Source organism: Podarcis cretensis, assembly GCF_951804945.1.
Source record: "Podarcis cretensis genome assembly, chromosome: 18".
NCBI classification, from domain to species: Eukaryota; Metazoa; Chordata; class Lepidosauria; order Squamata; family Lacertidae; genus Podarcis; species Podarcis cretensis.
The window spans coordinates 12,924,828-12,951,618 of NC_137188.1; the positions used below are offsets into that span (position 1 = coordinate 12,924,828).

A 26,791-nucleotide genomic window follows, 5' to 3' on the forward strand; every position below is an offset into this window, starting at 1 on the left:
AGAACCAAAACCACCACGGTGGGCATCACCTCTAGAAGCAATTACAATAAAAAAGAAAAATATGGAATTTGAATGGGCCACATAGAAAGATCTGATTAAGGAAAAAAGATCTGACTAAGGAAAAAGAGAATAAATTGGTAATTAAAGATTATGAGGAAATTAAACAACATCTGACGGGTTGGATCCAGTACCATCAATTGCGTGAAGTGTTCAGGTCAGATAAGAAAAGAGGTTTCTCAAACGAACCTTCAATTATTATAAAAAGTGTTATTACAAAACAAAACTAAAAATGTATGATACATTATTGGAGTGGGAGGTCAAAGACGAACAGGTCAAGGAGGTGATGATCAAGTGGGCTTCAGAAATGGGGAAGCTTTCTCCTTTCTCAAGTAGGAATGCCTCCTCTAAGAAGACGCATTCTCCCATTTCTCGGGCTCCTCCTCCTGATTTTATTAAGGGAAGCCGAACGGAGGCAGACTTTCGGCGGGCGACGTGCGGTCAGAGGAGAGGGTTGTGTCACGCCTTGGAAGGGCGTGTGGCCTTGACTTTTTAAGATAAGGAGCCTTGGAAGGGGGGCAGGGAGAGGCGCCACGTCACGGAGAGAGATAAAACTCAACCCAGAGAGTGACAGATGAAAGCGTCGGTCTCTTTTCTCTTCTCTAGTCCATTTGGTCAGGCAAGGGGTCTAAATTCTGCACATCATATTAACACAGTTTCTCGAAATTAGGTGCCTGCTAGGTGCATAGAGGGACGCGGGTGGCTCTGTGGGTTAAACCACAGAGCCTAGGACTTGCCGATCAGAAGGTCAGTGGTTCGAATCCCCGCAATGACGGGGTGAGCTCCTGTTGCTCGGTCCCTGCTCCTGCCAACCTAGCAGTTTGAAAGCACATCAAAGTGCAAGTAGATAAATAGCTACCGCTCCGGCGGGAAGGTCAACGGCGTTTCCGTGCGCTGCTCTGGTTTGCCAGAAGCGGCTTAGTCATGCCGGCCACATGACCCGGAAGCTGTACGCCGGCCAGTAAAGCGAGATGAGCGCCGCAACCCCAGAGTCGGCCGCGACTGGACCTAACGGTCAGGGGTCCCTTTACCTAGATGCATAGAATTGTAGATTTGGGATTCCGGATGGCTCCTTTCGTATTTCTGCGCCAGCTCTCTCTGTGTGTATGTGTTGTTGTTGTTTTAGCACGCTGCATCATGGGAGCTGTAGTCCTCTAGCGCTGCATGCATTGAAGGTGGTTTTTCCACACTGCATGGGAAATTAGGGAGGGAGGGAGGGAGAAACTTCTGTTGTTGAATTCGTTTCCTTTGCACGTTCGCAAATCTGTTTCTTTTTCTGATGCTGCATAAAAAGACTCAGAAGGGAGGTTGTCTGCATTTTAAGGTGGCAGTGTAGTGGAAATTTAAAGGCGCGGTTTTGCAACCCTCGAATTGCAGGGAATATCTCTGCTTTCTTAAAAGCCTGGCCTGGTTACGATGCTTTATAGCGCCACAGGTGGAATTGATCTTAAGCCAGAACATAGGAAGTCCATCTAGTGCAGTATTTCTTACACTGACCGGCAGGTCTAGGGGTTGCCCTATGTATGGAATTTCCTGGACGTAGCCGGAACACTGCAGTTCCCGGAAGCAGTGTCTGCGCAGAAAGTGCTGAAAGGTCTGTGAAATTCCAATGTTGGTAGTCTTGTTGTTGTTGTTGTTGTTGTTGTTTAGTTGTGTCCAACTCTTGGTGACCCCCTGGACCAGAGCACGCCAGGCCCTCCTGTCTTCCACTGCCTCCTGCAGTTTGGTCAAACTCATGTTGGCAGCTTTGAGAACACTGTCCCACCATCTCGTCCTCCGTCGTCCCCTTCTCCTTGTGCCCTCCATCTTTCCCAACATCAGGGTCTTTTCCAGGGAGTCTTCTCTTCTCCTGAGGTGGCCAAAGTCTTGGAGCCTCAGCTTCAGGATCTGTCCTTCCAGTGAGCACTCAGGGCTGATTTCCTTCAGAATGGAGAGGTTGGATCTTCTTGCAGTCCATGGGACTCTCAAGAGTCTCCTCCAGCACCAGAATTCAAAAGCATCAATTCTTTGGCGATCAGCCTTCTTGATGGTCCGGCTCTCACTTTCATGGATCACTGCCTTGCCGTGGCGAAGGGGCCTGAATAACTCAGAGAAGCTATGAACTATGCCGAGCAGGGCACCCAAGATGAACAAGTCATAGTGGAGAGTTTTGACCAAACATGATCCACCTGGAGGAGGAACCGGCAAGCCACTCCAGTATCCCTGCCAATAAAACTCCATGGACAAAGACAACAGGCATATAAAAGTTGGAAGTCTAGATTGTGGCGAATTTCCTTTTAAAAAGAGCTCATTTTTCTTTTGCAAAGATAACCCCCTAAGCTCAACGACGTTTGCAGCCGGGTTTTCACTTTTTGACATTTGGCAACCCTACTCAGCAGTTTTTTAGGCAAGTGTGTCTCTGGAGATGGGGGGAAACCGAACCCAGGATCTTTGGCATGCAAAACAGCAAGTTCCTTTCCTATAAACTGAGCAAGGCGCTAGTCCTCAGCGTTCTGAACCTAGAGATGCTTCATGCGGGCAACTTTCCTGGTGCTCCAACACATTTTGCGACTGGTGTGAGTTTATTCATTGCATTCACCTCAGGTCCTAGTCTGACCCTCTAACCACTGCACCCCACTGTCTTCCTAGAGTATTTCTGTGATGGGGCAGCCCTATAAATTAAATGGGTGGAGCAATATGTGCAAAGGAAAATGTCCCCTTAGAGAAGGACCTGAAATATTTTCCTGGGAGCTTGAATTTCTGTTTTGGGAACTTTCTGAATCTTATTTTTCATTCTCTTTTAACCTCTTTTCTATTCTTCCCTTCCCTATCCCCCTTTTTGTATTTTTATGGTATCTATATAAAAGTCCTGGTTTGGTTAAAAAAAGAGAGAAAAGAAAGTAACTTTTGTATATTTTTTTCTATAAACCACAATAAAATTTATTTAAGTGGAAAGAATCACTATGAATGGCCCTTGGAGCCATAACCCGGCTAATGTTGAACTTGCCTACACAGTCTGCTTAAGTTTCTAGTCCACAGTCATTTCCCATGCAAACCACCTGTTTGCTGATAACCTGTGCCGTATTGTTGACATCACCTTGCCAAGAAAGGTCCGTATAGTTCAAGCTCTGGTTTTCCCAGGAGTGATGTATGGAAGTGAGAGCTGGACCATCAAGAAGGCTGATCGCCAAAGAATGGATGCTTTTGAATTCTGGTGCTGGAGGAGACTCTTGAGAGTCCCATGGACTGCAAGAAGATCAAACCTCTCCATTCGGAAGGAAATCAGCCCTGAGTGCTCACTGGAAGGACAGATCCTGAAGCTGAGGCTCCAAGCCTTTGGCCACCTCCTGAGAAGAGAAGACTCCCTGGAAAAGACCCTGATGTTGGGAAAGATGGAGGGCACAAGGAGAAGGGGATGACAGAGGACAAGATGGTGGGACAGTGTTCTCGAAGCTACCAGCATGAGTTTGACCAAACTGCGGGAGGCAGTGGAAGACAGGAGGGCCTGGTATGATCTGGTCCAGGGGGTCACGAAGAGGCGGACACCACTAAACAACAACAAATTATTCCTCTTCCCAGATCTTCCCAGCATTGGATAGAAAGCACAGAAGAGGAAAAAATCAATCAAAGATGCATATTTTCACAGGTCTTTCCTGCAAAACTTTGACCAGGAAGACTGCTAGTTAGAGAAATCTGTTTATTCATTGATCTGGGGCCAAAACTTGTTTATATTGCTGTGATCACACGGGCAGTTTCCAATTTATCTGAATGTTCTTGAGGGGGGGGGGGGTTGTTGAAGTTATGGTTGCCGTACGTCAAAACTTCATTTGCAACTTCGGCCATTAAAAAAACAGCTAAACTTTTGTGTCCGAATTTTCGCTTTCAACCCTAGGTGATAAATTGAGATTTCTGATCGGCTTCAGAGCGGTCTGCTTTTTGTGCAGCTTTTAAGCAATAGATTTTGCTTCTTTGACTCTTGTTTTTGCTGGTGTGTGTGTGTGTGTGTGTGTGTGTGTGTGTGTGTGTGTATGGCGTATTTAAAAAAGCAAGGGGGGGTGGTCAGATTACTTTAGTCTGCAACTGGAGGCAAGCGGAAATTTCCTGGGAAGTTTTTTTTTTATTTTTAAATTTTGCTTCCCTATCCCATATATTAAAAAGCAGCAGAACGGATTTTCTTAGAAGTCCTTAAAAAAAACCTTCCTTAGAAGTTTTGAAGCAGAATTTGGGAGGCTGCGTTTCATGGCCTCATTAGCTGAGATTCTCGCACTACAGGAGGGTTGGACTAGATGACATTGAAGGGTCCCTTTTCCAACTCTTATTCTGTGTGTTATATATGTGTGTGTTTAAACCCAGAGAGGAGAAACTGTGCCAGATTTTGGGAGGTGTTAAATACCGCCTGTAGCCGCCCACCCTGGCACCCCCTTCTCCTTGTCTAGGTAACCTCTTCCCCGATGTTCAAAATTTGCCAGGCACATTTTGCACACGCCTATCAGCCACTTATGGGATGCGGGTGGTGGCTCATGGGACGTGGGTGGCGCTGTGGGATAAACCACTGAGCCTAGGACTTGCCGATCAGAAGGTCAGAGGTTCGAATCCCCGCAATGACGGGGTGAGCTAGCGTTGCTCGGTCCCTGCTCCTGCCCACCTAGCAGTTCAAAAGCACGTCAAAGTGCAAGTAGATAAATAGGTGTCGCTCCGGCGGGAAGGTAAATGGCGTTTCCGTGCACTGCTGTGGTTCGCCAGAAGCAGGTTAGTCATGCTGGCCACATGACCAGGAAGCTGTACGCCAGCTCCCTCGGCCAATAAAGCGAGATGAGCGCTGCAACCCCAGAGTCGGCCACGACTGGACCAAATGCCCAATATGGGCATGTTTTTAAGTCAACATCTTACATTAAAAACCTGACAGTACCAAATTATCGAAGGCTTTTCACCAAAGCCAGACTAAATGTCTTTCCTTCTGCAGTGTTGAGAGGAGTTCCCTACCAGGACGGACTTTGCTCATGTGCTCAAGACATCGACACCATAAAACATTTTGTTGCACTGTGCAAAATACGAGCAAGCCAGGGCTGAACTGATATTACCCTTGCTGGTACCTTTTCCTGGAAAAATCAAAGGCTCACTATGTCAGGTTCCTATTGGAAGACCGGACAAACCCTAGAACATAAGCAGTGGCAAAAATTTTATGGGTGGTTGCAAGAACCAATGGTCCCTATTATTCTGAACAAAATGCTTGTTTAACCTGGAGGTAGGCTGTATGAATTGTGTATTGCTTGGTAACGATTTGTTGGGTCTCTGTATCGTAATAAAGGTTGGCGATGATGAAAAATCAAGACGTTAGAGCCACATTGTCCCCAAAATGGCAACCGGAAATTTTCGTGTTTGCAACTGCATCCGTGGTTTAAGGAGCTGTTTGGCGCCTGACGTATATATATCTGAGTTTCTAACACTGTTTTCCCCCTCTTCTTCTTCTTCCCCAGATGTTCCCGCTGCCAGTAGCCAATGGGAAAAACAGACCGACGACTCTGGCTAGCACGCAGTTCGGAGGATCAGGTATGCTTGAATATATCTCCCCGTATTTCTGGTTTTTGTACTCCAGGGTTGCACAAACGAGGATCCTGAGGTTTTGTGCTTGCTGTTGCTGGCACTCCAGCTTCCTGTGTGACAATAATAATAATAATATTATAATAATTTATAATGATATAAATGATGCAAGCAGCATCAGAGGTGATGATGGAAGTTGCGGGGATTCGGGCACAACATCTGGAGAGGGGCGACATGTGGGAATATTGCGGGGAACAGGAGAGGATATATTGATTAATATTACCCTTGCTCTAAGGGATGCAGGTGGCGCTGTGGGTTAAACCACAGAGCCTAGGGCTTGCAGATCAGAAGGTCGGCGGTTCGAATCCCCGCGATGGACGGGGTGAGCTCCCGTTGCTCGGTCCCTGCTCCTGCCCACCTAGCAGTTCAAAAGCACATCAAAGTGCAAGTAGATCAATAGGTACCGCTCCGGCGGGAAGGTAAACGGCATTTCCGTGCGCTGCTCTGGTTCGCCAGAAGCGGCTTAGTCCTGCTTGCCACATGACCCGGAAGCTGTACGCCGGCTCCCTCGGCCAATAAAGCGAGATGAGCGCCGCAACCCCAGAGTCGGCCATGACTGGACCTAATGGTCAGGGGTCCCTTTACCTTTTTCTAACTTGCTCTAGCAAGTTTCTTTATACAGCAGAGTGCATTGCCCCCATTTACAGAAAGTTGGTTGCAGACTTGTGTGAGTCTGTTTAAGACAATAAGCATATTTAACCTGGCTTGCCCAAAGTGAGATATGTTCTGTTATTCCTGGTGATACCCTGCAGTATCTTATTCGTAAGTAACAAAAAGAAGTTTTACTCACGATCAGGCAGAGCGCAATGCGATCCGTGAAGGCAGGCTTTCGGCTTAAAGTTACAAATACCATGCTATACCTTGGTTCTCAAACTTAATCCGTTCCAGAAGTCTGTTCCAAAACCAAAGCGTTCCAAAACCAAGGCATGCTTTCCCATAGAAAGTCATGCAAAATGGATTAATCTGTTCCAGACTTTTAATACAACCCCTAAACCAGCAATTTAACACGAATTTTACAGAGGTCAGCAAACTTTTTTCAGCCGTGGGCTGTCCCTCAGATCTTGTGGTGGGCCAGATTATATTTTGGGGGGGAAATATAAAATAATAATATAATAATAATAATTTATTATTTATACCCCGCCCATCTGGCTGGGCCTCCCCAGCCACTCTGGGCGGCTTCCATAGAAAGCAAAAACACAATAAAATATCACACGCTAAAAACTTCCCTGAACAGGGCTGCCTTCAGATGTCTTCTGAATGTCAGGTAGTTGTTAATCGCTTTGACATCTGCTGGAAGGGTGTTCCACAGGGCGGGCGCCACTACCGAGAAGGCCCTCTGCCTGGTTCCCTGTAGCTTTACTTCTCGCAATGAGGGAACTGCCAGAAGGCCCTCGGCGCTAGACCTCAGTGTCCGGGCAGAATGATGGGGGTGGAGACGCTCCTTCAGGTATACTGGACCGAGGCCGTTTAGGGCTTTAAAGGTCAGCACCAACACTTTGAATTGTGCTCGGAAACGTACTGGGAGCCAATGTAGGTCTTTCAAGACCGGTGTTATATGGTCTCGGCGGCCGCCCCCAGTCACCAGTCTAGCTGCCGCATTCTGGATTAGTTGTAGTTTCCGAGTCACCTTCAAAGGTAGCCCCACGTAGAGTGCATTGCAGTAGTCCAAGCGGGAGATAACCAGAGCATGCACCACTCTGGCGAGACAGTCCACAGGCAGATAGGGTCTCAGCCTACGTACCAGATGGAGCTGGTAAACAGCTGCCCTGAACGAATTCCTATGCCCCACGAATAACCCCGAGAGCCGAAGGAACGACCGCCTTTTAGAAAGGGGCGTTCCCCTCTCAAGAGCAGAGAATGCCTCTGCTCAGACCAGGCATATGGGGAAACTCCAGGGGTCTCCCAGAGGTTGTGCCAGACCCCGCCCCCCAACTTCCAGCAGCCAATCCCGGGCCAGGGGTCTAGGGCAGGCCTAGGCAAACTCCGCCCCCCAGCTGTTTTGGGACTACAATTCCCATCATCCCTGACCACTGGCCCTGTTAGCTAGGGACGATGGGAGTTGTAGTCCCAAAACAATCTGGAGGGCTGAATTTGCCTTATGCCTGGTCTAGGGCAATGGGGTTTGTAGCCTGGTTTGCACGAACGGTTTGCTAGAAGGCTGCGTTTTTTTATTTTTAACCGCAGGTGCAAAAGTTCAAGGTACATTTCCCCATTTTTGGGGGGGTCTCCCGACTTCGTGCGTCCTTTGATTTTTGAGCATGAAAGCAAAATGTGCTTCGTTTGATAGAGGGGGATTGCTTTGAATATGGGGCGTGTGTTTATAGAGACTTCTGCGCCCGTGCGTGTCTTGGGAGTGGGGGCGAGTTGGTGCACGTTCCCGAATTTTGAAGCTACAGGTGGTTACAGCAAAGTGTAATCTCCTTCTTTCCACCCCCACAACACACAAACACACTGGCCACCCCTTTCCACTCCCTCTGCCCGGAGCCTGTCACATCTGAGGAGGTTTCTTCAACCCCCAACTCCCGGCTTTGATGCTTTTCGCAAAATAATTTGGGCTTCTTGCCGCAACCGCCCCAGCTGTGTTTGAGATTCCAGGATGGGATGAGCGGTTCTGTAGTCTTTGCTTTCGCCTTGGCAGCGCTCGTCCTTTCTGGGAAAGAGGGGAAGCAAAAGGTTTGATGGAAGCTTCTGTTCTGTGCTGGGTGGAGCTTCCATGTGTAGGAGCAGTCTATCTGAGAAAGGGCCAAGTGGGGATGTGGGGCTGTTGTAGCTGTCTTGCCCCAAAATTGAGTCCCCTAGGAAGCCAGAGGCTGCTTTCTGTCTGCAGCAGGGTTAAAACTTTTTGACTTTTTCCAAAAAAACCCAAAAATCAGTTTCCTGTATCATGAAGGGGTGAGCTTTTGCTTAGGACAGGGGTCAGCAAACTTTTTCAGCAGGGGGCCAATCCACTGTCCCTCAGACCTTGTGGGGGGCCAGACCCCCCTTGTGGGGGGCCAGAGAAAAAAAATGAATTCCTATGCCCCACAAATAACCCAGAGATGCATTTTAAATAAAAGGACACATTCTACTCATGTAAAAACACGCTGATTCCCGGACCGTCCGCGGGCTGGATTCAGAAGGCAATTGGGCCAGATCCGGCCCCCAGGCCTTAGTTTGCCTACCCATGGCTTAGGAACACTGAAAAAGGATCTGCTTCTTCTCAGTTGTAGGGGGAAATGGTCGCCCCGAAATGAAAAGCTCAATCGCTGTCGAGGTAACTCAGTGAAAATGATTGCAAGAATTTGTTGGAAATATGGAAACCTTGCCGAAAAAAACATTGTGGGTATTGGAGAATGGCTGGAAGCAGGAGTCCTCCGTACCCCAAATCCCAAGAAATAATTGTTGCATAGAATGCGCAATCCAAGCGATGCGGGAGCTTTGCGGCGCTTGCAGCACAAAGAAAGAGAAACGGCAACCTCAATTTTATTCTAAACAGTAAGAAGGGGTTTACAGTGGTATATTAATCCGTTCTGGGAGTCCGTTCAGCTCCCAAAATGGTCGAAAACCAAGGCGCAGCGTCCGATTGGATGCAGAAGCTTCCTGCACTCAGATCAGAAGCCGCGTTGGACGTTCGACTTCCGAAAAACGTTTGCAAATTCACTTCCGGGTTTGCGGCATTCGGGAGCCGATTTGTTCGACTGCCAAGGTCCCATTGTACAATGCAAAAAACATCGTGCAAGTATCAGAAGAAGAGGAGTTTGGATTTGATATCCCGCCTTTCACTCCCTTTAAGGAGTCTCAAAGCGGCTAACCTTCTCCTTTCCCTTCCTCCCCCACAACAAACACTCTGTGAGGTGAGTGGGGCTGAGAGACTTCAGAGAAGTGTGACTGGCCCAAGGTCACCCAGCAGTTGCATGTGGAGGAGCGGAGACTCGAACCCGGTTCCCCAGATTACGAGACTGCCGCTCTTAACCACTACACCACACTGGCTCTCAGAAAACCCGCAAGCTCTGTTTTCCCCCTGTATCCCAATGCATAATTATTATGTACAATTCCATAGTGTGTTATACAGCTACCTATACAAAAATTGGGACGCAGGTGGCGCTGTGGGTTAAAGCCTCAGCGCCTAGGGCTTGCCGATCGAAAGGTCGGCGGTTCGAATCCCTGCGGCGGGGTGTGCTCCCGCTGCTCGGTCCCAGCGCCTGCCAACCTAGCAGTTCGAAAGCACCTCCGGGTGCAAGTAGATAAATAGGGACCGCTTACCAGCGGGAAGGTAAACGGCGTTTCCGTGTGCGGCTCTGGCTTGCCAGAGCAGCGATGTCACGCTGGCCACGTGACCCAGAAGTGTCTCCGGACAGCGCTGGCCCCTGGCCTCTTAAGTGAGATGGGCGCACAACCCCAGAGTCTGTCAAGACTGGCCCGTACGGGCAGGGGTGCCTTTACCTTTACCTTATACAAAAATTGTTGATTTTGGGGTGACCCCCCCAAAAAAAACCAGGTTTGGAAAGTACAGTTTTCATTCCTTTGCTTTCAGCCAAAAGCTCATTGCATTAAACTGCAGGAACAAGCGGTTGCCAAAATAAAAGCAAAAGCTACAAGCTCTAGTCTGCAGCCTTCCAGATGTTGACAAGATTCACGGATTGCAGCGCCCTTGGCTGTTTGACCCTGGGGATGTTGAGAATTTGGCAGACACATCCCTGTATCCCCACCTCCTCTTTATCAGGAGGGAATGCCTTCTCTCAATACAGTGGTCCCTTGGTTCTCAAACTTAATCCGTTCTGGAAATTCCGGTCCAAAACCAAAGCATTCCAAAACCAAGGCGCGCTTTCCCATAGAAAGTCATGCAAAACAGATTAATCCGTTCCAGGCTTTTAACAACAAGCCCTAAAACAGCAGCTTAACATGAATTTTACTCTCTAACGAGACCGCTGATCCATAAAACGAAAGCAAGAATCAAGGTAAAGGTGAAAGGACCCCTGACCATTAGGTCCAGTCCTGACTGACTCTGGGGTTGCGGCGCTCATCTCGCTTTACTGGCCGAGGGAGCCGGCGTACAGCTTCCGGGTCATGTGGCCAGCAGGACTAAGCCGCTTCTGGCGAACCAGAGCAGCGCACGGAAACGCCGTTTCCCTTCCCGCCGGAGCGGTACCTATTGATCTCCTTGCACTTTGACGTGCTTTCGAACTTCTAGGTGGGCAGGAGCAGGGACCGAGCAACGGGAGCTCACCCCGTCATTGCGGGGATTCGAACCGCCGACCTTCTGATCGGCAAGCCCACAGCGTCACCCGCGTCCCTAAAACAGCAGCTTACCTTTGGGCAAAAAACAGGAAACACAACAACCCCAAACCAACAACCGCATATCAAGGGAGCAAGCGCCTGTTTTCTTTTCCTTCTTTGTGGATCCCCCCCCCCATCTTTAATTGTTAATTTGACACTCTTTGATCTCTCTCCAAAAAGGAAGGTTGGCGTTGCATCTGAGGGTTCCTCCGTCTCCCCTCCGACCAACTCCTTTCTCCCTGCTCACCCCCTTCTTCTCCCAAACAAAGAATTAAAATGCCTGGATTATATCCGTAGAAAGATATATTTATATGTACGCACGCACCAAGGTATAAATCTTTTCCACCCTTTATTGTGGAGCTGGGGGTGCAAGAAAGTTCACCTGATCTGCAAAAGCTTCAAATGGGGCTTGTTGCCAGCTGTTCCGCATCCCTTTCTAGGATTTCGGTAATGCCTGAAATAAAATATATATGCTCCTGTGATTAAGGAAACGGAGGGCTTTTTAAAAATGAAAATAAAAAAAAAACATTGCAAAAGGGTTCTGCCTTTCCCCAGCCACTCTGGCTTAATAATAAAATAAAATGAAGCGAGCTCGTTTTAAAGGTGGCAGCTCTTGAGTTTTGCAAAGGCATAAAAACTACCTTTTTTTGAAAAAACGTTTGGGTTGCGAACGTGATAACACCTAGGTTGTGGGTTCGATTCCTGCATGGGGCAAGTGCATGTTCTTCCATTGCCCAAGGGGTGAACCTCAGGGTCCCTTCCAACTTGACAGTTCTCTAATTTGGCAGATGAAGCCCTTCCTTCATCATGCAAAATGCAGCGTGACGACAGCCTTACGTTTTTATGTCTATAGGCAGATATATGCATGTCCGTGATGGATTGGCTGTAGACGTGCTAGTCTTTGTTAGTAGTAGTAGTAGTAGTAGTAGTAGTAGTAAGAAGAAGAATCTTTATTGCACCCTGCCCATCTGACTGGGTTGTCCAGCCACACTTCCAACATATATGTTGCTGTTTAGTCGTTTAGTCGTGTCCGACTCTTCGTGACCCCCTGGACCAGAGCACGCCAGGCCCTCCTGTCTTCCACTGCCTCCCGCAGTTTGGTCAAACTCATGCTGGTCCCTTCCAGAACACTGTCCCACCATCTCGTCCTCCGTTGTCCCCTTCTCCTTGTGCCCTCCATCTTTCCCAACATCAGGGTCTTTTCCAGGGAGTCTTCTCTTCTCCTGAGGTGGCCAAAGTCTTGGAGCCTCAGCTTCAGGATCTGTCCTTCCAGTGAGCACTCAGGGCTGATTTCCTTCTGAATGGAGAGGTTTGATCTTCTTGCAGTCCATGGGACTCTCAAGAGTCTCCTCCAGCACCAGAATTCAAAAGCATCCATTCTCCGGCCATCAGCCTTCTTGGTGGTCCAGCTCTCCCTTCCATACATCACTGCTGGGAAAACCAGAGCTTGAACTATACGGACCTTTGTTGGCAAAGTGATGTCTCTGCTTTTTAAGATGCTGTCTAGGTTTGTCCTTGCTTTTCTCCCAAGAAGCAGGCGTCTTTTAATTTCGTGGCTGCTGTCACCATCTGCAGTGATCATGGAGCCCAAGAAAGTAAAATCTCTCACTGCCTCCATTTCTTCCCCTTCTATTTGCCAGGAGGTGATGGAACCAGTGGCCATAAAACATTACACATTAAAAGGCTTCCTACTACATGGCTGCCTTCAGGTGTCTCCTAAAAGTCAGATAGTTGTTTATTGCTTTGACATCTGATGGGAGGGCATTCCACAGGGCAGGCGCCACCACCAAGAAGGCCCTCTGCCTGGTTCCCTGTAACTTCACTTCTCGCATTGAGGGAATCGCCAGAAGACCCTCAGGAGATGGACCTCAGTGCTTTGGGACTCAAAGATTTCAGACAAAGAGTTTGGGAGGGCAGGTGTTCCCATCCCCTTGTCCTTCAGGAAAGTCAATACGTACATGTGAAACAGTTTAATAAATTGTTATGCGCATACTGATGTTCCGAAAGAGGGGAACGTGAACCACAATAATTTCCTGTGGCAAGCGAGGGAGCAATAGGTATTATTATTATTATTATTATTATTATTATTATTATTATTATTCTTTTGTTGTTGAAAGAACTTTGCTACTATCAAGACCAAGTTTTCTTGAATCCACTGCTCACCTTTTTGGCCAAATGATGTTGCGAAAATTGTGGCGCGCTTTAGATTCGACGGCGCATGAGACTCGAGTAAATGTGGTGTGTCACCGTTTCTGAAGCCCTACGTATAGGAAGGGTATTTTGGACGAGAGTCGTCATAACAGCGATCCATAGTTAAAAGTAGAAGACTTCTTTTTTCCTCTTCAAAATATGGCAATCCTAGCTTTTCATCCTCCATGGATCTCCACGTTCCCTGGCTGCCAATCTCATGTTTTCGCTTCTGTTCTGTATGTGCTCCGTAATAAATGCTTTTCTGCCCATTGAGATTTTATTTAAAAATGTCATTTACTGCAAATGGTGAAGGTTCCCCCATAACTGTTCATTTTCGCATGAGCTGCAAAATTCGGAGGAGCATGTTGCTGGTCTTGTTCAGAATTGCAAATAAATCTGGAATTTTTCAAATTAGAGTTGACACGCTTTAAAAGTGAGTGTCATTTCCTGGTTAAACTTTTTTTTTATTATTATTTAGCAACACCTTCTCTGCCCCCCCCCCCCAGGGAAAAAAACGCACCTCGTTTCATCCTTTGTGTTGGCTCAATCTAAAGATTAAAATCATAGGCTTCATCTGGCGCTTGCCTTACTCAAAAGTAGACCCATTGATGTTAATAGACCTCACGCCTGTTGTTTTCGGCGGGTATACTCTTGAGTAAGGCCAGCACTGGCTGCAACCCCATCAATTTCATTTTTCAGAAAACCCTTCCGGGCCGTTAAGGTTTTTTTTAAAAAAAAATTTTTTTTAATGGCATAAATTGCACGTTGCATAAGTCAGACTGAGGGCTGGAACCTGGGCACATTTTCGCAGAACAACAGGTAAAAGAAATGGGTTTGGCAACCTGTCCTGGCATGTTGAGTCTCCCCAGGGTTCCAGGTCTTCGCAATAAAAAATTGCCACCCTCCTTGCAACAGCCACAGTTGCTATTTAAGTCAGGAGCACGAGAACTAGAACCTTGTCTTACGTTTCGGTCGGCGCTCGGAGTTCCCCAGGCGCGTTTTGTGACTTGGCGCTGCGATTTCTGGGAGAAAGTATGCTTAAACCCTTCTTCCAAATTTCCCTAGTAAATCAGCCCCCTCCCTCCCACTGCTGGATTGCAGTCAACAACCCAGATTTCCCCCTTGAAAGTCCTGCCCAAAAATCTGGTGGAACGCTTGCGTCTATCCCCACCTGCCCACATCTGACAGCGATAAAGGTAAAGGTAAAGGGACCCCTGACCATTAGGTCCAGTTGTGGCAGACTCTGGGGTTGCGGTGCTCATCTCGCTTTATTGGCCGAGGGAGCCGGCGTACAGCTTCTGGGTCATGTGCCCAGCAGGACTAAGCCGCTTCTCGCGAACCAGAGCAGCGCACGGAAACGCCGTTTACCTTCCCACCAGAGTGGTACCTATTTATTTACTTGCACTTTGACGTGCTTTCAAACTGCTAGGTGGGCAGGAGCAGGGACCGAGCAACGAGAGCACACCCTGTGCTGGGGATTCGAACCGCCGACCTTCCGATCGGCAAGTCCTAGGCTCTGTGGTTTAACCCACAACGCCACCCGTGTCCCTTCTGACAGTGATACGCTGCCACAAAATAGGCCCCGTTCCCCCCACCCCAATTTCAGCAAGAGTTTGGGGTTCTCCTGCAAAACGGGGCAGGGGAAAAAATTATGCCCATTCGGGGTAAGGACAAGCAAGCCCCGCCCTCGCTCGGCGTTGGCTTTGCAAGGATGCCAACTTTGCCAAACCTGCCGAGCTGGCATGAGCTGCGAGATACCATTGTGCCGCCCTGACAAGATGGATCCCTCTGATTAGAAACACCCTCTATTTATTTTTATTTTTTTAAAAAAAGAATATTAACATCCAGTCGAGATTAAAGGGAGTGTTGCGTGAGAAACTTCCTTACTCAAAACAGCAACTCACCACCCTGCTAACCCAAACACCTCGTTACGCAGGACTTCCTTTCATTTTTCCATCTGGGATTTTCAGAAACCCATAATTGAAGTGCAGGGGGTTTATTTTGCAAGGCCTTGGTTCCCAAACGCCTTGGTACTCAAACCACTTGGAACCCAAACACTGCAAACCCGGAAGGAAGTGTTCCGGTTCGTGAACTTTTTTCGGAAGCTGAACGTGCTCCGTTTTGAGCGCCACACTTCCGATTTGAGTGTTACGTTGAGGTCTGCCTGTTTTTGCTATTTATTTTGCTTTTTTTGCTTTTGCGGCTCTTTTTTGTTTCATTTTCATGACCAGTCCAGCTACTGATGGATCGATTGCGTATGTTGATTCTTGCTTTCGTTTTATGGATCAATGGTCTCGTTAGCGAGTAAAATCCATGTTCAATGGCTGTTTTAGGGGTTGTTTTTAAAAGTCTGGAATGGATCGATCCATTTTGCATTGCTTTCTATGCCTTGGTTTTGGAACGCTTTGGTTTCGGAACGGAATTTCCGGAACGGATTAAGTTTGAGAACCAAGGTGCCACTGTAGATGCCAATTGGAAAATTCACCCAATGGAGATGTCTATGTTCGGTATGCAAATCTGAGAGACGGGGCGGAGGCGTTTTTGCCAAAGGGAGGGGGGTTACTTTTGTTGTTGCTGCGTCGTTTAGTCGTGTCCGCCTCTTCGTGACCCCCTGGACCAGAGCACACCAGGCCCTCCTGTCTTCCACTGCCTCCTGCAGTTTGGTCAAACTCATGCTGGTAGCTTCGAGAACACTGTCCCACCATCTCGTCCTCTGTCGTCCCCTTCTCCCTGTGCCCTCCATCTTTCCCAACATCAGGGTCTTTTCCAGGGAGTCTTCTCTTCTCATGAGGTGGCCAAAGTCTTGGAGCCTCAGCTTCAGGATCTGTCCTTCCAGTGAGCACTCAGGGCTGATTTCCTTCAGAATGGGGAGGTTGGATCTTCTTGCAGTCCATGGGACTCTCAAGAGTCTCCTCCAGCACCAGAATTCAAAAGCATCCATTCTTTGGCGACCAGCCTTCTTTATGGTCCTGCTCTCGCTTCCATACATCACTACTGGGAAAACCAGAGCTTTTACTATACGGACCTTTGTTGGCAAGGTGATGTCTCCGCTTTTTAAGATGCTGTCTAGGTTTGTCCTTGTGGGTCACTTTTAGCGGTCTGCAAAAAAAAAAGCGGCAACAGGATGTGAGGGGACTATTCCCCCCCCCCCAGCACCACCCTTAAATTGGGAATGTGCCAAACCACCATGTTGATATCGAGGGAGATCGGGGACAGGGTGTGTGTGTGTCTCACGGCCTTCGGTTTTCTCTGCCAATTGCCGCCTCTCTCTTAAAAAAGGGGGGGGGGAGAGACGGTTCGGCCTCCCTCCCGAAAGCTTGCAAATGCCCTATTAACATTGTTATACAAAACAGCAGTGCGCCATTTAATTAGGAAAAATAAGAACTAACCTCCACCATATGTTCCGTCTCTGTCGCTATTTGCATTTGAAAGTCCGGCTGTGTTTCAAAATGGGATTTTCGCCATATTGAAAAGCCTCCAAGTTTTGGAGTTGCTATGGGGAACGTGAGCGCGTTTGGTTTGGGGGGGGAGGACGACGACACTGTGCTTTCCTGCTGACTTGAAATCTCCATGGGTTTTCTGCATGGTTTTTGTTTTGAATTATTCTTTTTATCGGGGAATTTGCTTTTTCCTTCGTCGCGGCATCGACAGACGATTCTCGAGGGAGGAGATTGGTGGCCTGTGTTTGATGCCCCCCCCTACCAATAAATCACATCTGTACCGCACCCTAATATATGATAGGCGAGCAGTTCTGCTTGGGTTTTTAAAAAAGCAAGTTGCGGCCTGCCCTGTGGCAGTGAGTTCCGCAGGTCAGCCTTACTTTCTGCCTCCAGAAACGAAAGCTTCCTCTATTTGTAAATATTAAGATGATACCAGCAAGAATGAGTCTTTCTGTAAAAAAAATGGTTTAAATCAAGTCTTACTGACTAGTGATTTAAATTGATTTCATTTAAATCAAATCCACCCTGGCGGCTAGCAAGAAAAATAACGGGGAACGTGCATCAGCTTTATGATAAATCGGTTTTAAGATAAAACTGATCGGGGGGGGGGGGGCGTGTGCCGGACATTCCCAGTCCCAGCTAGAGATGGAACCTAGGACCTTCGGCATCCAAAATCGAATTTACAGCCCTAATGATAAAGCAACATTCTAGTCCTCAATGTTCTCAGCAAAGAACTGATTCAAGTACAGTGGTACCTTGGTTCTCAAACGCCTTAGTTCTCAAACTCCAAAAACCCGGAAGTAAGTGTTCTGGTTTCTGAACGTTTTTCAGAAGCCGGACGCCCGATACGGCTGTCAGCTATTGTTTCCGGGGCGCCGGCGCCAATCAGAAGCCGCGCCTTGGTTTCTGAACATTTGGGAGTCAAATTGACTTCTGGAACGGATTAACCGTGGCACTTTGGTTTTTGCTCTTTATTTTGCGTTTTTGCTTTTGAGGCTTTTCTGGTTCATTTATTTTGTGACTGTGTGGAACCCAGTTCAGCTACTGATTGATTGATTGATTGATTGATTGATTGATTGATTGATTATGTGACTGCGGAAATAGATAAAAGCCCCCCCCCATCCAAACAATAACTATCATCAGTGCAGGTTGGGGAGAAAAGTTAATTTTAATTCTTATCATCTACAATACCGTCTTATTTATTTTATAGTACAGTACAATGTTTATTGCTTTCATTTTATGGATCAAGGGTCTCATTAGATAGTAAATTTCATGTTGAATTGTTGTTTTTCAAAGTCTGGAACGGATTGATCCATTTTGCATGACTTTCTATGGGAAAGCGCGCCTTGGTTTTGGAACGCTTTGGTTTTGGAACGGAATTTCCAGAACGGATTAAGTTTGAGAACCAAGGGACCACTTTAGATGTCCAGATCGTTTCTTCTGCAAGCAAGACAAGCCTCCCTTGGCGGGGGACCTTCCAGGCAAATTCCTTCGGTCAAGAGTTTGCATCTCAGAATGTGCCAAGTCTTTTTTATATACCTGATGATCATTCCAGATCCGGAGAGCAGCAGTTTCAAGTCAGGAAGCTGGCCTGAAACCTAAATTTAAACTCCGTTCTATTTTAAATCAGCTGGGGAATTCTCTCTCTCTCTCTCTCTCTCTCTCTCTCTCAACGCCCCCCTCCAAATTGGTAAACTTATTTTTTAAAAACAAAACACCCATTCGTCGTTCGGCACGTGAGAACCAGAAGCCGGACGGTGAATAAGCTGCCGGATTTTTTTATTTTTTGGGACTACCGTTTGGGCTTTCACTCTCCTCATTTGGAACAGAACCCCAGCTTAGCAAACTTTCCTGTTAACGCATTATCAGGCAACGAAAGGACCTCTGGGAATCTCGTGGCAAGTACACAAAAGCAGATGGGTGCGATATAAATACAGTGGTACCTTGGTTCTCAAACTTGTTCTTTAGTCGTTTAGTCGTGTCCGCCTCTTCACGACCCCCTGGACCAGAGCACGCCAGGCCCTCCTGTCTTCCACTGCCTCCCACAGTTTGGTCAAACTCATGCTGGTCGCTTTGAGAACACTATCCAACCATCTTGTCCTCTGTCGTCCCCTTCTCCTTGCGCCCTCCATCTTTCCCAGCATCAGGGTCTTTTCCAGGGAGTCTTCTCTTCTCCTGAGGTGGCCACAGTCTTGGAGCCTCAGCTTCAGGATCTGTCCTTCTAGTGAGCACTCAGGGCTGATTTCCTTCCGAATGGAGAGGTTGGATCTTCTTGCAGTCCATGGGACTCTCAAGAGTCTCCTCCAGCACCAGAATTCAAAAGCATCAATTCTTCAGTGATCAGCCTTCTTGATGGTCCAGCTCTCATTTCCATACATCACTACTGGGAAAACCATAGGCTTGGTCTTTATTGAAGACTGTCGCAACAGGACTCCCACCTGCCACCAGGTGAAACAGGATGGAAGCCCTGAACAAAACAGCCCCCCAACTTTTATTAGCTGCTAATCCCCATGTTACAGCCCCCAAACTACATCACTAATACATCATGGTTGCATCATGAAAGGGGAGGTCTGGTGGCAGTGATCTGAGCATCCTGGACCCTGCCCCATGGTTCCCCTTGCCCTCCACCAAACACCCATCAAGGGTAACAAAAGAGATATTCACATTTCCCTGTTTCCCAGCCAAGTGAATCACACCCTTTTGTCTTCATTTGGGTTTGTTATTTTTGGAATGGCTACTCAGGTATCAGGATGCCAGGAATTATCGCTCAGGCAGAGGGGCTGCTGAGGAGCTGAGCTCACCTGTCTATAGGAATTTCTGAAGTTTTCCCAGTGAGCCAGTACACAGATACATTGATCAGTGAATTCTTACATTTGGTATCGCGCAGCAAAGGCCCTTTGAATAGATAGGAAGAAACTGCGATGGGGTGTTTTGTGGGGACACATCACAAAAGTCACAAAAGCGATTGTGCAGGTTTTGGTAGTGGGCTGCATGTGCATGATATCTGCTGGAGGGGCAACCCCCCAAAAAAAACCTATACATAAATTCCTGCAACAAGTTGCATTTGACCCCATTCCCAGTAGCAAAAGGGGATTTCAAACGCTGTCTGGGGGATTTCGTCCGCCGCCTGGACCCGAGGCCCCCCCAAAGCGGGGAAATCAGCCTGGTCTACCTCGGAGGGAGGGAGAATTTCCTGGGCCAGGAAAGCAGGGTGCAAATGCGGGAACGGAATAAGACCTGCAAACGAAACAGGGTCCTTCTTTGCAGAGCTTCTTTGCAAGGCAAGAAAGGAGCACTCACCGTATTGTTGTGGCAACTGCAGTTTAGGAAAAACAGTCTTTAAGACAAAGAATTTCCCAGGCTGCCTGCCTGCCTCCCCCCTTTTCTTCCCACCTCCCTGTTTTCTGTTTAAAGCAGGTGGCCGCCAGGGAACAACTTTGTTTACGGAAGAAAAGAGGGCTTTTTTTTCTTTCTTTCTCGGAGGGGCAAGCTTGTTTTTCTGGGCTGGGGAATAGGCCCTTTCCTGGCAAGGAGCAATTCAAGTCCTTATCTCCTTTTCCTGCTCTGTGAGTCACCCGTCGGACGGACGGCGTGCTGCGGATAGTGACCCTATGCCACCCCAAAGCACCTTTGCCTTGTTTGGTTTCACCCCCCCCCCAAAAAAATACCAAAGTCCCTCTTGCAGGCAGTGCTTGGCTCAGCTCCTTCTCGTAAAAACGTGCTAAGATTGTAGTCCTCATGACGAGCCTTCTCCTAAATCAAACCCAATTGTCTATCGAGTTCAGAGTTCCCTGCTCTCCAGGGTTTCAGGCACTGTGGATTATTATTATTATTAATTATTATTATTAATTATTGAGTTTATTTTCTGCCCTATACCCAGAGGATTGAACCTCAGACCTTTGCATGCAAAGCCCAAAATAAGATTCTAGTCCTCAAAGTTTGAGCTGATTCATGCAAGATTCTGCTTTGCATAGGATTTCAGTGGCAGAATCAACATACAGGGGAAATAGGGAAATTCAACAACTGGTTCCATCACCTCCTGGCAAATAGAAGGGGAAGAAATGGAGGCAGTGAGAGATTTTACTTTCTTGGGCTCCATGATCACTGCAGATGGGGACAGCAGTCACGAAATTAAAAGACACCTGCTTCTTGGGAGAAAAGCAATGACAAACCTAGACAGCATCTCAAAAAGCGGAGACATCACCTTGCCAACAAAGGTCCGTATAGTTCAAGCTCTGGTTTTCCCAGTAGTGATGTATGGAAGTGAGAGCTGGACCATCAAGAAAGCTGATGGCCGAAGAATGGATGCTTTTGAATTCTGGTGCTGGAGGAGACTCTTGAGAGTCCCATGGACTGCAAGAAGATCAAACCTCTCCATTCGGAAGGAAATCAGCCCTGAGTGCTCACTGGAAGGACAGATCCTGAAACTGAGGCTACAAGACTTTGGCCACCTCATGAGAAGAGAAGACTCCCTGGAAAAGACCCTGATGTTGGGAAAGATGGAGGGCCCAAGGAGAAGGGGACAACGGAGGACGAGATAGTGGGACAGTGTTCTCGAAGAGACCAGCATGAGTTTGACCAAACTGCGGGAGGCAGTGGAAGACAGGAGGGCCTGGTGTGCTCTGGTCCAGGGGGTCACGAAGAGGCGGACACCACTAAACGACTTAACAACAAACAAACAACTTTCTTTGGGCGATATCCACCGTTTCCCCCACCAAAAAAAAGCTGCACAGTTTTTTGTGTCTGGATTTTTCACTTCTTGAAATATGGCACCCCCTTGAAATATGGCACCCCCCCCCCGAGATGAGTTTCCCATCCAATTTGAAACCAGACCGGCCCCTGCTTAGCTTTGCAAATTTGCTAGTGGTTTTGCTGCTTTTTGCCACTAGGTTTATTCAGAACTGGTAAGTCATTTTAGCTGGAGGTGCTGCCAGTCAGTGCCAGACAGTATGGAGCTAGGTAGGCTGTTTCAGTATAAGTTAGGGAGAGAGGTTAAAGCTTGGCAGCTGTAAATAATAAATTTCGTTCTGAAAATAGGAAAAACTTCAACCCAGTTTTCCCCAGACTTACGTCCCCCAAGTCATTCATTCGAAAAGCAAACTGGAAAACTTTGCAGACGATCCCTGTTCTTAAAATCACGGATGTCTAAAAAATCCAGGTGGGGAAACGAGGTCACACAACTTGCAAAACTATTTTTTATTTATATATCTATGCATAGACATATGGGCAAGTATTTAATGGCTGGTTCCGTCTGGGTGTGAACGTTCTTTTTTTTAAAAAAAAAAAGAAAAGAAAACAAACCACACAATTGATTTTATTGTGTTGACTTTAAAAAAAAAAACTCCCCCCCCCTTTTTCTCAGCGGCGTTCCCCTTTGAGGTCTTTTGTTTGGTCACCGTGGGGCGACCTTGTTTTCACAGCTGCCAGGAAGTGTTTTGGGGGCTGCAGAGTTTTTCTTATTTTTAATTGTTTTCAACCCTCCGGCTTATCTGCGCTCCGTTCGTTGTCATCTCTTCCCCCCCCCACCCATCCCTCCTCTGCCGGGTTTATATTTACAGGCTGTGTCGGCTGAGCGTGAGTTTCTTCATCTTGGGGTTGCGGGTTCGAGTCTTGCATCGGGCAAAAGATTCCATGCATGGCAGGGGGTTGTGTTGGATTATCCCCCTTCCAACCTCACGATTCTGAGGTTGGTTCCATGACTTCGCAAGAGCTTGGTGGGTAGAGCGTGCAACTCTTAATATTGGGGTTACGAGTTCGAATTCTGAGTCGGGCAAAAGAATTCCTGCATAGCAGGGGGTTCGGCTTGATGGCCGCCAGGGGGTTTCTCCCAGCTCTACAATTCTGCGGTTGGTTCCATGACTTCGCAAGAGTTTGGCGGGTAGAGCATGCGACTCCTAATCGTGGGGTTAAGGGTTCGAATCCTGCCTCGGGGAAAAGAATTCCTGCATTTCAGGGGGTTCGGCTAGATGACCCCCGTGCATACCTTCTCCTCTCCCCTCCCTGTGGTTCCTCTAAGCTAAAACGCCCTAAGCGATGCAACCGCTTGAGGCAGAGACTCCTAATCTCATGGTTGCGGGTTCGAATCCTGAGACGGGGAAAAGATTCCTGGATTGCGGGGGGCCAGATGTCCCTCATGGTCCCTATGATTATGATTGCGATTATTGTAATTATTATTATTAGTTAAATTTGCATACCGCCCTCTCCCTGCAGGTCTGCTCCGCAGGATAAAAACACAATATAATAACACAAAATGCATAATCGAAAAACCAAAAACCGCCAGTTATTCCCGCCCCCAACCCATTTTTAAAAGGCCTCTTCTTCTTGCATTTCCCCTCGAGCTCAACAGCCCCAAATGCTGCAACTGTTTTGAGCCGGGTTGTGGGTTGGTCGAAATATTCCTGCATTGCATTGAGTTAGACTAGATGGCTCTGGGGTTCCCTTCCCGTTCTGGTACAATCTGCGTCAAATTTTGCCTCCACCCCCTGGCTTTCTCCTCCCTAAAAAGAAAAAGTTTTCTTCCCCCAGCCCCCCCAATCTCTAAAATGTGGGTGGGGCCAGTGGGCGGGGCAAAGTCAGACAGTGCGGGGTGCAGCCCGTTGGGGGATGGACCCCATTTAAGCTGCCTCACCCCCAGATCTTAGTTAGCTTTCTCACTCTAAGGAGATCTGGGTTCGAATCTGCTGCCCGGCCAACAACTCACTTGGCAACCTTCCTGCGGTTCCTCGCCTGCTTGGCCTGCTTTGCAGGGCTGGTATGCAGGTGTTGTTGTTGTTGTTGTTGTTTAGTCCTTTAGTCGTGTCCACCTCTTCGTGACGCCCTGGACCAGAGCACACCAGGCCCTCCTGTCTTCCACTGCCTCCTGCAGTTTGGTCAAACTCATGCTGGTAGCTTCAAGAACACTGTTCCACCATCTTGTCCTCCGTCGTCCCCTTCTCCTTGTGCCCTCCATCTTTCCCAGCATCAGGGTCTTTTCCAGGGAGTCTTCTCTTCTCCTGAGGTGGCCAAAGTCTTGGAGCCTCAGCTTCAGGATCTGTCCTTCCAGTGAGCACTCAGAGCTGATTTCCTTCAGAATGGAGAGGTTTGATCTTCTTGCAGTCCATGAGACTCTCAAGAGTCTCCTCCAGCACCACAATTCAAAAGCATCCATTCTTTGGTGATCAGCCTTCTTGATGGTCCAGCTCTCACTTCCATACATCACTACTGGGAAAATCATAGCTTTAACTATACGGACCTTTGTTGGCAAGGTGATGTCTCTACTTTTTAAGATGCTGTCTAGGTTTGTCATTGCTTTCCTCCCAAGAAGCAGGCATCTCTTAATTTCGTGGCTGCTGTCACCATCTGCAGTGATCATGGAGCCCAAGAAAGTAAAATCTCTCACTGCCTCCATTTCTTCCCCTTCTATTTGCCAGGAGGTGATGGGACCAGTGGCCATGATCTTAGTTTTTGATGTTGAGCTTCAGACCATATTTTGCGCTCTCCTCTTTCACCCTCATTAAAAGGTTCTTTAATTCCTGCAGGGAGAGATACCTTATTTTCCACACTATGAGAATGTGATTTATTTATTTTTTAAAAGACAGTCTTTTGCTGTTTTCACTGTTAGTTCAGAATGGGATTTTGAGCCGTACGTCTAACCGATCGCTGGAACCGAGCCCAAATTGCTGCCAGATATCGTCTCCGGCATTTGGCTGAACTTTGCTGTAGGGATTTCAAAGGGAGGAGGCCGGCGTTGTGTTGTGCAGAAAGGGAATCGAGTTGGGGAGGCTAGGTCTACTCTCGAGTAGAACCTTATCGCAGCTTTCCCCACAAATCCGTACCCGGTTGCCCCTTATCCTGTGAATAACATGCAGAAAATATTCCCTGCTAAGAAAGAGCGTAACGGAATACGATTCGAAACAGCAGCACTTAATTGCACATTAATCCAATTAAAACGATTTCGTTTAATTACTTCAACGGAACTGATGGAATTGATCCAGCGATAGCAAGCTTTGCAGAATCTGGGAGTTAGTCTTTTGCAATTCCAGTCCCCCTGCCAGTTATCCCACTGCACACACTGGGAGCCACTGGTCTGCGGTTTAGTTCGTGAACGGCTTCTTTCCGGAGATCCGTGATTCGCCCCAGGTGAGCGGCTGCCTTAAACCTCTGGCTTGGCGCTCGCTTAGGGCTGCCCGGCCCAATCCTGTGCTTTCAGACTCGGAAGTGACTGTCTCAGAAGGGTCTCTCCCAAAAAAAACCCCCCGTGGTGTTTCTTCACATCTTCAGAAGTTATCTCCCAGGCGAGCGGCAAGCCTGGCCTCATGAGTAGGCGCTGTTTCAGGGGCTTTGCTGCTGAGTTAAAGGCCCTGCCGATCTGTTGTGCGCTCTGTGTAGTTTTCCCCTTTTCGTCTTTCCGGCAAAGTGTTGAATGGTGCTTCTGTGTGAATCTGTGCTTAATAATAATAATAATAATAATAATAATAATAATAATAATGATGATTTTATTATTTATAGCCCGCCTATCTGCCTGGTGGGACGTGGGTGGCGCTGTGGGTTCAACCACAGAGCCTAGGGCTTGCCGATCGGAAGGTCGGCGGTTCGAATCCCCATGACGGGGTGAGCTCCCGTTGCTCGGTCCCTGCTCCTGCCAACCTAGCAGTTCGAAAGCACCTCAAAGTGCAAGTAGATAAATAGGTACCGCTCCAGCCGGAAGGTGAATGGCGTTTCCGTGCGCTGCTCTGGTTCGCCAGAAGCGGCTTAGTCCTGCTGGCCACATGACCCGGAAGCTGGACGCCGGCTCCCTCAGCCATTAAAGCGGGATGAGCACCGCAACCCCAGAGTCGGTCACGACTGGACCTAATGGTCAGGGGTCCCTTTACTTTTACCTTTATCTGCCTGTGTTTCCCAGCCATTCTTGCAAGCGCAAATGGGCCTCTCTAAGAGTGTTCATTATCATAATCATCACCACTTTTATTTTGTATACCATCTTTCCTTCTTACAATACCCAAGGCGGTTTACAAGGGGAAGAAACAAAGAATGTACACACCTTGTAACAAACGAATGCAATGCAAAAACGTGCTCATAAAACACAACTTTAAAATAAGCAACTTCCATCAAAAAGTAACATTCGGCAATCATTAGAATAGCATAGGATAACAATGTCAGCGTATAAAAATCAATCAGAAATTCAACACTTGTCAATTACAAGAAATAATTTCGGGACTGCAATCAGTAAAACTACGGCAACGACGCAAATTGAGAAGCATAGACTAGTGGGTGGAGCAAGGCAGGTGGAGTAAAGCCTTGCCTGATTAAGTCTTTATTATTATTATTATTAATAATAATTAATTAATTAATTAATTAATCACCCACCCTTCGCATTAAGGCCCCGCAGGCGGTTCCCAGCCATTAAAAACCACAATGTTAAAAACACTTTTAAGACAACTTAACGATCACAGAAATCGGGTTTTCGTCCTCAAACACACCTTGCGAATCAGGTGAAATTCAGCCAAAAAGGCAACTTATCCAGGCTTCTCCAGTCTCGTTCTCAAGTTGCCTTTTCAGCTCGATTTCCAGGACTCTTGTGAGATTTCACTCCTTGCAAACAACTGGAACCCCGCAAATATTGAGAATAAACCTGATTTCCAATGGGGGTGGAATAATTTCGATCGCAACTGTATATAGGCCTGTCCGTTGCAACCTGTTTAATTATTATTTGCCGGTGTTCGGTTTTCCCATTTACCGTTCGATTCGGATCGATGGTGGAATGTTGCTTTGTTCGCCGTAAGCGGTTTATGTCAAAGTTATTGCGGTTTTTTACATTGCGTCGTTACTATTCATGTCCAGTGTTTTATTACGTTTTTATACATGTTGGTAGCTGCCCAGAGTGGCTGGGCCAACCCAATAAGATGGACGGGATATAGAAAAAAATATCATTATTAAATTATTGTAACCTGATTGTCCGGGATGAGGGCAGGAGGACGGAGTATAGTGGGAAAACAACTTTGCTGCTCGTGACGAAGGCTAAACCTAATTATCGGCCGACTTCTTTTATTGATTCCCCCGCCCTTCCCAAATCTTGCTCGGCACCGTCTCCCCCCTCCTTCCAATTCCAGCTCCGATTAGCCACTTAAAAGCAGCTTAATAGGGAAGTGTTTATTATAGCAGCCGTCTGCTACCTTAAACTAAATCAAATTATCGTCCCCACCTGCCTTTGGGGTCTCTCCCCCTTTAAGGGGGAGAAAACACCCCAGGAATCTGCGCAAAACTCAGATCTCTCTGCTGACCATCTGCCG

The 26,791-nt window shown here is 47.5% G+C and overlaps 1 protein-coding gene across 9 annotated transcripts in view; it reads left to right on the plus strand.

Moving 5' to 3' along the window:
* Window positions 1-26,791, plus strand: part of TCF3 (transcription factor 3) — a 93,310-nt gene that overhangs the window by 14,754 nt on the left and 51,765 nt on the right. For all 9 annotated transcript variants that reach the window (XM_079960622.1, XM_079960624.1, XM_079960625.1 and 6 more), the window contains exon 3: window positions 5,514-5,586. In XM_079960622.1, the coding sequence (XP_079816748.1) occupies window positions 5,514-5,586 (73 nt within the window). The remainder of the gene's footprint in view (window positions 1-5,513; window positions 5,587-26,791) is intronic.